We start from the raw sequence: 11,909 nt of genomic DNA, 5'->3' as shown, positions 1-11,909 counted from the left end.
ACCACACGCTGGCACCCCCTGCTGGTCACAACACTGGAAATGCAGCAAAATACATTTATAAAAACCTTTTTCAAACCAACTGCAAATGTTTTATTGAATGTGTAAAATATGCGATTAACAAATCATCTATCACCATTAAATATGAAGTGTCATCATAATATGTTATTTTAATACATCTCAGTGATTTATGGTTTTATGGAGAGCTTGTTTTTTTGTTATTCAGCCAAATAAGAAACTACTAACTAAAACTCTTTTTTCTAAAGTACAAATGTTTCATTAAAAATGTATAAAACTGGTTAAAACAGATCACGAGGCGATCCAGTGCACTTTCGAAACGTTTCGACACAGTTATGAAGTAACGAGACCTCGTTTACTGAAATCACATGACTTTGACAGTTTGATAGGTGCTCAGAATCACTGGTTTGAAGCAAACGATTCACAAAGGTTTCTTGAAGCGTGTTTCAAAAGCGCCCATCACTACTTTATGATCCTTTGCTAGAGAAATCATTGTGGCCAGAAAGTAAACGTAATGTATATTTTCAAAATGAAATGCGATCAGTATGTGAAATAATGACTTCTGTGTATCGTTCTCAAGCTGTCTGCCGGACATCTCGGCATGGATGAAGGAACATCACCTGAAGCTCAAGCTGGCAAAGACTGAGCTTCTCGTCCTCCCTGCCAATCCGTCTCTACAGCACGACTTCACTATTAGATTCATCATCAATCACCCCATCAAGGTCGGTCAGAAATCTTGGAGTAATACTGGATGACCAGCTGACCTTCACAGACCAAATTACAAAGACAGCTCGATCATGCCGGTTTGCACTGCACAACATCAGGAAGATCAGGCCTTTCCTAACTGAGCATGCAACACAACTTCTGGTCCAGGCCCTGGTCATATCTAGGCTTGACTACTGCAGTGCTCTTCTGGCTGGACTTCCATCATGTGCAACTAAACCTCTACAAACGAGTCTACATCCCTACCAGAAGCCTTACGATCGGTCAATGAGCGACGGCTCGTGGTTCCATCACAGAGAGCCAAAAAAATCACTCTCCAGAACATTCTCATTCACAGTTCCCTGCTGGTGGAATGCTCTCCCCACCCTCATCCGGGAAGCAGAATCCCTGACAACATTCAAAACACAACTGAAAACGCATCTCTGAGTAAGTGTGTGAGGAGGTGTGTGTTTTCTGACCGTGGACCTCCAGCACGTGCTTGTATTCGGCGCGCTGATGCAGCTGGTCGATGTTCTGTGTGATCAGCACCAGTGATTGTGTGTGTGTGTGTGTGTGTGTGTGTGTGTGTGTGAGTAAGTGTGTGAGGAGGTGTGTGTGTTCTGACCGTGGACCTCCAGCACGTGCTTGGATCCGGCGCGCTGGTGCAGCTGGTCGATGTTCTGCGTGATCAGCACCAGCGATCGGCCCTGTCGGCGGAGCCGCTCCTCACACTCAGCGATGGCCCTGTGAGCAGCGCTGGGCTCGGCCTGCAGACACAGCTCTCGTCTGTAGTGGTAGAACTCCCACACCCTGCTGGTGTGACGGCAGAACGACTGCGGCGTGGCCAGATCCTGCACACACACACACATGCTCAACACTGGACTACGCTTTCTTTTTCCTGAGAATGATAGTTCATGTAATCGCATTGGACTGTAACCTGGTGAATTTGAACAACAGGGTATAACGACTTCCCAAAGTTGGTTGATATTTTTTTTTTTTAAAGTCTCAGTTACGCATGTAACCCTAGTTCTCTGAAGAGTGAATGAGACGCTGTGTCGAAACACTGTGGGAACACCCCTGTGTGATTGCATCATGAAGCACATATGGAATCAGTCCAATGGCGAGACGGAACGTCATAGGCGGGTGACGTCATCGACCAGGAAACTATAAAGCACACCTGAACCAAACAGTGTCAACTTTTTATAGGCTGAAGCAAGTCGATTGTGGCAAGGTGACTCAGTGTCTCGTTCCTTCTTCAGGGAACTAGGGTTACATACGTAACAGAGACGTTCCCTAACAAGGGAACTTGAGCTGCTTTGAAACGCTGTGGGAACGCTAATACCCATGACGCCATAAGATGATGCAGGATAATACCCATGACGCCATAAGATGAATGCTTAGATGCAGGACTCCCTGGGTGAACCAAAGCAAACGAACAACTGTTCAGAATTCCTCCCCAGGGCAGCTCTGTGTACATAAGCATCTAAGGCCCTAACAGGGCACAGCAGATTTAGTTTCTCTTGGTCTGACGTCAGAAAAGGAGGAGGACAGAAAGTCTTAAGTATAATAGGTCTAACAGTATTAGTAGGGACCTTCAGAACATAGCCAGGCCTAGGGTGAAGGAAGGCCTTTACCATGCCAGGCGAGAATTCCCGGCACGAGGGTGAAACCGAGAATGCTTGAACGTCTCCAATTCTCTTAAGAGACGAGATAGCAAGAACAAAAATAGTTTTAAGAGTGAGGTATTTCTCAGCAACTACTTCAACGGGTTCGAACGGAGCTAGGGAGAGGCCTTCAAGTACAATGGCCAAGTCCCATGTCGGCGCCTTCATGCAGACTGCTGGCCACGAAGGAAAACAAGTTATTAATGGGTGTCTCCCCACAGAAACTCCACTCCACAGGGATGTGGTAAGCAGCTAGTGCCGCCACGGAGGAGGACAACCCTGCAGAGAAGCGCTCCTGCAGGAACTCCAGCACTGCACCCACCGAGCAGTTAACCGGGTCCAGCTGGTGCTCTCCACACCAGAAAGTGAATAAACTCCACTTCAAGGCATTCAGTTTCCTTGTTGATGGAGCTCTGGAGTGGAGGATGGTCTCCACAACCTCGGCTGAGAGACCTGAACTTAAGAGCTAGGCCCCCTCAGAGGCCAAGCCCACAGTTCCCACAGTTTACCGGCAGGAAACAGCTGGTCTGACTGCTCTAGGCCCCTCCTCGGAGGGAGTGAGCGCCCCTCGGGAAAACGCTCGCTGGGACCCTCTACACCCCGGTATAAAGGCGGGGTTGGCAGAACGGTCCCCTGATGGCACCGAGAAAAAACAGGCACTGTGAAATTAGGTTATCTCGGCGGGGACTACCCTCAAAAGCCAGCTGCGTCAGCACTTCTTTTTAGACGAAGCCCTCTTCGAAACAATAACGGTCCTCAGATCCGTTTTGCTCTTAGAGAACTTCGCCTGTGATTAGAACTTAGGCTGTTGCTTAAAGTCCCTATTCTTTCTGAGGGGAGAGACGCGACACTGCTTCTGCTGCGCCTGGTGTGAGGAGCTGGTCGACGGCCGGGGCTGCTCCCGCCCCAAGACATGAGTGCGGAGTGGCAGGAATTTCTGGAACGCTGCCGCCTGTTTTTTTCTTCTTCTTGAAACCTCTCGATGACTGTGTTTACGGAGTCATCAAAGAGGCCAGCAGGGGAAAGCGGGGCGTCCAGAAGGAATGGTTTTTCTCTCTCCTTCATTCCTGAGAGGTTCAGCCATAAATGCCTCTCAGTAACTCTCACTCATGTCTTTTAGTAGGTCAGCCTGGTATGCCTGCATGATTGACATGGTGTGCAGGGATGCCGCAGCCTGACCTGCCGCCGAATAAGCTTTACCCACCAAAGCCGATGTATATCGGAGTGGCTTGGTGGGTAATGCCGGTGCTTCAAATTTTATTTACTATTTATATAAATGACTTGTGTCAGAATGTAACAAAAGCAAAGTGTCATTTGTATGCCGATGATACCGTTTTGTATTGTTCTGCCCCATCCTTGACAAGGGCAAGAAACAAGAAAAGAAAGAAGAAAATTTGTCATATAGTGTGTTTAACAAACTTAAAGTTGTTAAAGTTGGGTTTCTATTATAGAAACAAAGGCTGTTTCTCTTTTAGTACGAGAAAAAACACTTATACAAACAACATTTGTGTCAATGCTGGATTATGGTGATATTTTATACATGCATGCGAATCAATCTTCTTTGAAAATGCTGGATTCAGTATATCATGCAGCACTAAGATTTGTAACTAATTCTAATTTTCGTACTCATTGTAGCCTGTATGAGAGTGTTGGTTGGCCATCTTTGCACAATTGCAGGCTGGAGCACTGGTTTATTTTTATTTTTAAGGCCATACTGTGCAAACTGTCTCCTTACTTATGTTCTCTTCTGACTCCTAAAGTCACTACCAGGAAATGTAATCTTCGATCACATGGGCAAATTATGTATGATATTCCATGAACGCGAACTGTTTTCGGTAAAAGCGCCTTTAAAGTTTTTGCACCTTTTTCCTGGAATAAATTGCAGAATCAGCTCAAATTTTACTATTTACCGACAATGACACAGTTTAAAATTAGGATAAAGGACTATTTGAGTACTGAATGCACATGTGTTTTTACTGAGCGCTGCTGGTGATGATGTTGAGATGATGTTAAATTGCCAACTGTTTTTTTCTGTCAAATGTCGGTATATTTTTTTAATATGGAACTACTATTCTGCTGTCTTGGCCAGGACTCCCTTGAAAAAGAGATTTTGAATCTCAATGGGATTATTTCCTGGTAAAATAAAGGTAAATAAATAAATAAAAATTGAAGGACGATGCAGACTCAGGAGAGAGATGGCTCGCAAGCGTCTCTTCAGCCCTGGGCTTCGATAACCGCATTAGAATAAGTAATAATATTAGAATGTTACAATGTTGACAGTTGGGGACTAAATACACAGTACGAAACCGTCTTATCCAGGACTTCGACGCCTCAGTGTTGAGGTCGGGAAAGAACGGCAAGCACCGGCGTGGAGGCTGCATGCAGGATGGCAGAAAGCGTTCATCGAGCTTGCCTTGACTCTTGTTTATCCGCTGGCCACTCAATGCTTAATTTCTCTACAGCACGAGTGAGGACCTCTATAAGCTCCTCACATGCAGGAGACGGAGTCTTCAGTATCTCCTGTACCAATACTCACACGTCCAGCTCCTCAGAAAGGGATAATTGCAGTACCGGGGCCTCAGCCTGGGCGGAAGAAACCGCAGTGCGTCCAGACAAAAACACTTTCAGACAATGATTCACACAGAGCGCTTGCTTCAGCCTATCAGAGGCTGGTGCTGTTATGGTTCAGGTGTGCTTTATAGTTTCTGGTCGATGACGTCACCCGCCTGTGACGTTCCGTCTCGCCATTGGACTGATTCCATAATCCATACGTGCTTCATGAGGCAATCACGCAGGGCCGTTCCCACAGCGTTTCGACGCAGCTCCAGTTCCCTTGAAAGGCTCATAAATCTCTCTATTGCCAAAAATTGCATTCAATCTTTTTGTCAACATGTTCTATATCAGTTATGCATTTCTTGCTGTAAGCGCCTGACTGAACGTGCTGACTCAAGCTTATCCTCCGGTAAAGTCATCTTGATTTAAGAATGTTGTACAGGAAAACAAGACAGAAAGACTGAGGAAGAACACAAGTGTTCTGCAGCGTGGGAAGGGTTGGAGTCTGTTGTGTTATCAAGCTCAGTCTGGAGCGCAGGCAGAACATTACAGCGCTCAGACACATCTTCAGTTTTACTCAGCACAGAATCTGTGAGAGTGTTGTCAAATTATGTAAAGACGGCCGATGCATTTCAGTCAAATCAAAATAACAAACTGGTGGTTTTGCAATACCAACACAAAGATGAAATATTAAACTTGTCAGTTTCTGGAGCACTTGTGATGGACTGATGCAAGTGTGTGTGAGTGCGAGTGAGTGAGAGAGTGTGTGTGTGTGTGTGTGTGTGTGTGTGTGAGTGAGTGAGAGAGTGTGTGTGTGTGTGTGTGTGTGTGAGAGAGAGAGAGAGAGAGAGAGAGAGTGTGTGTGTCAGAGTGTGTGTGAGAGAGAGAGAGAGAGAGAGAGAGAGAGAGAGAGAGAGAGAGAGTGTGTGTGTGTGTGTATATGTGTGAGAGTGTGAGTGAGAGAGAGAGTGAGAGTTTATGTGAGTGTGAGTGAGAGTGTGTGTGTGTGTGTGTGTGTCTGAGAGTGTGTGTGTGAGTGTGTGAGTGAGTGAGTGAGTGTGTGTGTGTGTGTGTGAGAGAGAGAGTGAGTGAGTAAGAGTGAGTGTGTGTGTGTGTGTGTGAGAGTGAGTGAGAGTGTGTGTGAGTGAGTGAGAGTGTGTGAGAGAGAGTGTGTGTGTGTGTGACTGAGAGTGAGAGTGTGTGTCTGAGTGTGTGAGTGCGAGTGAGTGAGTGTGAGAGAGTGTGTGTGTGTGTGTGTGTGTGTGTGTGTGTGAGTGAGTGAGTGAGTGAGTGAGTGAGTGAGTGAGTGAGTGAGTGAGTGAGAGAGAGTGTGTGTGAGTGAGAGAGAGTGAGAGTGTGTGTGTGTGTGTGTGTGTGTGTGTGTGAGTGAGTGAGTGAGTGAGTGAGTGAGTGAGTGAGTGAGTGAGTGAGTGAGAGATAGTGTGTGTCAGTGAGTGAGTGAGTGAGTGAGTGAGAGACACAGTGTGTGTGTGAGTGTATGTGAGTGTGTAACCTGTGTTTTCCAGGTCCTCCAGTGTCCTTCAGCTCCTCTGATAGTCGGCACTCCACTCTCTGCACTCACTCCTGCTCCAGTGATGACGGCGATCTGACGCGCCTTAGAGAAAACCTCTCGGAACTCTGCCATATCTGCACACACACACACACACACACACACCCAGCCTCTTTACTACACATCGACATATACAGGTCTGTGTCACAGTTTACTTATAAGTTTGTGTAACAAGGGCGATCGAGGGCTGGGCAATATGTAAAAAATACTTTATTGATAATCGCCTTATATCATGATAATCAATTATATCGTCTACTTCTACTATTCCTAGCCCTACTAACTAGTCTAGAAAACATTTAGCTGAACGCGAACGTGACGTCACGCACCTGAGTGTGTCCGTGTGAGTTGATTGACAGCTGTCAATCTCCCGCAGTGAGCAGCCGCCCTCAACATCAGCTGATTCACCATAATTTACTGAGTTCTGCTCTGTCAAACACACACACATGTATAATATATCAATCTGTTTTTTCACGTCACAAGCTAAACACAGTTCCTTAAAGTTCAGAGATCAAGTTAACTTATTCTACAGTTAAACAGCATCAGACAGAGTCAGTGTGTGAGTATAGTACACGACACAGTAAGACAGTTAAGTTGCACGGGGAAAACACTTGTTGATCCACAGACAACATCAACATTAAATCAATCCTCATCACACAGCAGAAGAGCCTCATTTGAACGCTTCACATCTTTGACATCGAGCTGAATGTATAAACAGCTGCCCGTTATCCACATACTACAGATATACATTCGTAATAAGAGCTGATAATAACCTTAATAATAACTTTTTCACGCTACACGTGAATTGCTACACGTCCTACTACCGTAAACTACGTAAACATGTCGTAAAGTGTGCCCACGTGTCGCAAAGCGCGTCTGTTTCTATGGTGATGTTGCGGCTCGACTGAAGCGGACTGCGCCCTCTAGCGGAAGATCACGAGACTGCAGTCAAACACGTGATCATACTGTAGATGTGGCCCATTTCTGCTACATAAGAACCAAAATCATCATAATTATGATATAAAAAGTCGAAAACATTACATTCACACTTGTTTCTAGGATCCCAGTGAATCATCTTTAAATGTAATGAGTAAACTATTATTACTGCGAAAAAATAATTATATAATTGTGTAAGATATTCAGTTCTTATTACATTACTTCATAGCGTTTTTTTATGTACTGTACCGTTAGATTGTATTCATTTATTTTAATCAAATCTATTAATTCATTATTTATGTAAATAAAATTTCATTTTAATACATTTGTTAATTTAGTTACTTAGTTTTTACACTGCTTTCTTACTTTTTAAATGAGGTTTTATCAAATGTATTTATTTTATTTATTAGAATCTAATTTTATTTATTTTAATCATTTTCATTTATTTACTTTATTCAAATATTTGTATGTATTTTATTTAAAAATAATTTTATTTATTTAACCAATTTATTTCAATCCAATGTATTAGTATATATATTTTTTAATTTAATTCAAATTAATTAAATTATTTAGTTAGTTCAATCTTATTTTTATTTTTACGGTTTTACCACCGTTTACCACTGTCTATGGTTTTTTTACACTGCTTTTTTATTTTTAAATGAATCGAATTTATTAAATTATTATTTATTTTAATAATTTTCTTTATTTTAATCAAATGTATGTAAATATGAGTTAATTTAATCTTATTTTTATTTCTTACATTTTTCACTCATCTTATATGCTTATATGACGTTGAAGCGGCGCAGTGCAGTCACGTGGTATCCGTTGCTTTTCTCAGCGCGGGTCGGGCTTGACCAATCACGCGGTTGCGATCGCAGAATAACGGTTTCTTTTTAATTTTTTTAATAACAACAATAATTATTTAATGTTTAGCAGTAAAGGAATTGATTTTTTTTTATCTGAATGTCAGATAGCAGTCCTAGAAATGAGCAGATGATATATTCCAACGCAAAACTCGATTTGTGTGTGTGTGTGTGTGTGTGTGTGTGTGTGTTCGCTCTCGAGCGCCCACTGGAGGAGCAGCGCGTGACGCGAGTCTCGGTGTAACTGACAGCAGCAGCAGCAGCAGCTCGAGCTCGGCGTGTGTGTGAGTGTGTGTGTCCGCAGATGGAGGGCGATGGACGCCGAGCGCCGCTGCTCCGCCACACCGGGAGGTCCGCCAGTCTCCGCACAGGTACAGACCCCGCACAGCAGCAGAGACACTGTGGCGGCGCACCTCACCTCAGATGTGTTGCTCAGCAGCCGCATCTCGTGTTGCCATGGTGACCCGCCATCGTTTCAGCTGAGTCAGCGCTAACGAGAGAGAGCGCGCGCGAGGCGGCCGCGGGAGCTGTACTGATGCTGCATCAGATATAGAGATGGAGTTATAGAGAGTGTGTGTGTGTGTGTGTGTGTGTGTGTGTGTGTGTGTGTGTGTGTGTGTGTGTTTGGCTCAGGTTGATATTGCAGTGTGTTTGTGCAGATCATCAGCTGTGAAGTTATCGAGAGAGATTGTGTGTGTGTGTGTGTGTGGCTCGGGTTTTTGAGTAAAGGCGTGATATTGCAGTGTGTGTGTGTGCAGATCGTCAGCTGTGCAGTAGTGCAGCTGATCTAGTGCACTTACACACACCCTGCGGAGAATCTCTCTCAGATGAGACTGGTCTAAAACAGCATTAGACCTGGCCTTTCCTAAAGGCTTGCTTAATCTGGAGCGTATGTCCACGCGAGAGGTTTATACATAACTGACGTTATACTGTATTCGGCTCTTAAAGGGGTAGTTCACCCATAAATAAAAAATCTGTCATCATTTATACTCGCCATCAAGCTGTTCCAAAGCTGTATGAGTTTCTTCTGCTGAACACTAAAGAAGATATTTTGAAGAATGTCGGTAATCAAACAGTTAATGGTCCTCATTGACTTCAATAGTATTTCTGAGTCCAGACACTGTTTACCAGCATTCCTCAACACCTGTCTTCCAGAATGATCATTTTTGGGTGGACTGTCCCTTTAAGACAGAAGATAGTGGTAGAAACACGTGAGCAGAAGCTGTGCTAAAATGAATTTCATTCTGACTTATTTTTTTTTACTCACGCAACGTCAAACATTAGTTTCAATTGAAATACGACACTGCTTCATCATGGATAAATAATAGGTATTTTATATATGCAAATAACATTCAGAAACGGAAATTAATAATCATAAACCCTCTGGTGATCCATGCATGGTGGTCAAAAGTGACCAGTTTTGTATTATTATTATTTAAATGAAATGCATGTACTGAATTTTAGTTAAAAAAAAATTTTTTTACATTTATTTAAAGGTCCCATTCCATGGATTATTTTTATTATTTTATCATGTTTCCAGGGGTGCCCTTATATTGTTAGTATGTTTTTTAGATCAAAAATTGTTATAATTTAGAAATAAAAGGCATATTTCCTAGCCTGATTTCATTCCCTGGTTTGAACACTCTGTTTGAAGGGGCGTGTCTGCTGTGAGACTTCAGTGTAAACGCCCTCTGCTGTGATTGGCTGAAATGCTTGCATATGAAATATCTGGCATTACATCGAAAACTTTTACTATTACAGCTATTATACGTTTTTACTATTACAGCTATCGGGATTAACGAATCGTGAGAAGTTTTTTAAGTATTTAGATCTATTCCCATCACATAAAAAATTGCAGTGATGAGCACTGAGCAGATGACAGCCTGTTGATCGCGTGAAAAAAGATCTTATCATTGCAACGCAGTTTCTGCACTATCACTAATGATTTCACCAATGCAAACATGAGGTATATAAATACAGTAAGAGCTTCGTTGTGCAGTGTAACAGCGTCATTGATTTCATAACGAGTGTTGGCAAGTGTCCATATAAACTCGCGCTGTGTGATTGACAGCTTGGACGATTGGAAAGGGATTGTTCTTTGATCGCTTTCTGTATATTAATCACAGTTTAAGTTAGATTATTTTCATCCTACTAAGAGAAACGATAATCTAGTCCTGGGAACTTGCAATAGACCAGAATGATCTGATCTAAGTGACCTTGACTGAGCGTAAGGGTGTAGCAGGTCTGACAAGTACTGTGGTGCCTCGTTATGAATGGATTTAAAAACAAACAATAGAATTTTAAAATCAGTTCTATATTTGATCGGCAGCCAATGCAGTGAGATCAAGACCGGCGTGACAGGTTCATACTTACGCTTCCCGTAAAGAAGCCGCGCCGCTTCACCTTTGACAGAAGACGAAGATGATAAAAACACGACTTAATCACAGTACTTATCTGCTTATCAAATTTAAGATTAATATCAAACCAAACACCCAAGTTTCTGACACACGTGGTACTGTAAAGCGACAGAGATGCAAATTCAGGATCGTGTACATAGTGTCCGTTTGAACCAAACACAATCAATTCGGTTTTACTCTCATTCAGGCTCAGGAAGTTGGTCGCAAGCCAGAGTTTTAGTTCTTCCAAACAATCCATGATAGGCTGTAATGCCTGCCTATCATCACGCTTCAAAGGGATATCAGTCTGGGTGTCATCTGCATACAAGTGAAAAGAGACCCCATACTTGTTGAAAATAGACCCTAGTGGAAGCATATATAGGGAGAACAGGACAGGACCAAGAACTGAGCCCTGGGGAACACCAGAATTTAAAGTTGTTTCAGAGGAAGAATGGTGTCCAATATTGACAACATACCTCCTGTCAGAGAGGCACTGTAATACTGTGCCACGAAGACCAACACATGTTTCAAGGCGTGATATAAGAATGTCATGGTTAACTAAATCAAAGGCAGAGCTGAGGTCTAACACAACCAGAGCCATAGACTGCCCAGAGTCAGTGGTTAACATGATGTCATTTAAAACTCTTAAGAGCGCTGTCTCAGTACTGTGACGGGATTTACAACCAGACTGACATTTTTCATGAATAGAGTTGATAGTCAGATAAGACTGAAGTTGATTTAAGACGGTTTTCTCGAGAGTCTTTAGATAAAAAAGGTCGATTTGAAATAGGTCGAAAGTCAGCCAACAGTTTGGAGTCCAGACTTGTTTTTTTTAAGATGGGGTCGCACTGCGGCAAGCGTACAGTCAAAAGGTACCGTACCCGTATGGAGACATTTGTTAATTACAGACAACAGGTCAGGGCCAACAGTCTCAATAACTTGCCCAAGGAAACGAGATGGAACGACATCGTTGGGACACATAGTTGGTTTCAAATGAGACATAAGCTGTGTCTGAAATCGCTCCCTATCCACTATATAGTGCACTATTTAGGGTGTCGGCCATTTTGTAGTGGTGTCCGAATTCTGAGTGAACGACATCATTCCCTACATTCGTTCACTACTTTTACCCACAATCCTCTCTGAATTTCAAGTGTACATCCGATGTACACTTGCTGAGACACTAGGTGTTTCTCAATGTCAAGGATACTTCTGC

The 11,909-nt window shown here is 43.1% G+C and overlaps 2 protein-coding genes across 4 annotated transcripts in view; one reads left to right on the top strand and one right to left on the bottom strand.

Annotated features, from left to right (window-relative positions):
- LOC311291754 (NAD-dependent protein deacylase sirtuin-5, mitochondrial) overlaps window positions 1–7,387 on the bottom strand; it is an 11,994-nt gene extending 4,607 nt beyond the window's left edge. Inside the window, exons 1-4 of one of the 2 annotated variants that reach the window (XM_084410983.1) lie at window positions 7,275–7,387; window positions 6,831–6,930; window positions 6,448–6,581; window positions 1,343–1,568 (exon numbers count right to left, since the gene is read on the bottom strand). In XM_084410983.1, coding sequence (XP_084267109.1) covers window positions 1,343–1,568; window positions 6,448–6,581; window positions 6,831–6,912 — 442 coding nt within the window. In that variant the 5' untranslated portion in view covers window positions 6,913–6,930; window positions 7,275–7,387. The remainder of the gene's footprint in view (window positions 1–1,342; window positions 1,569–6,447; window positions 6,582–6,830; window positions 6,931–7,274) is intronic. The other variant, XM_084410984.1, reaches the window with a different exon arrangement.
- A 1,165-nt stretch (window positions 7,388–8,552) lies between these two features.
- Window positions 8,553–11,909, top strand: part of LOC311291753 (phosphatase and actin regulator 1) — a 58,959-nt gene continuing 55,602 nt past the window's right edge. Inside the window, exon 1 of one of the 2 annotated variants that reach the window (XM_084410981.1) lies at window positions 8,553–8,671. In XM_084410981.1, coding sequence (XP_084267107.1) covers window positions 8,605–8,671 — 67 coding nt within the window. In that variant the 5' untranslated portion in view covers window positions 8,553–8,604. The remainder of the gene's footprint in view (window positions 8,672–11,909) is intronic. The other variant, XM_084410980.1, reaches the window with a different exon arrangement.

This window comes from Rutilus rutilus (genome assembly GCF_951802725.1).
Source record: "Rutilus rutilus genome assembly, chromosome: 6".
Taxonomy (NCBI): domain Eukaryota; kingdom Metazoa; phylum Chordata; class Actinopteri; order Cypriniformes; family Leuciscidae; genus Rutilus; species Rutilus rutilus.
Note: the sequence above shows the minus strand (reverse complement) of the source record. Positions and strands in the feature narration are given on the sequence as shown.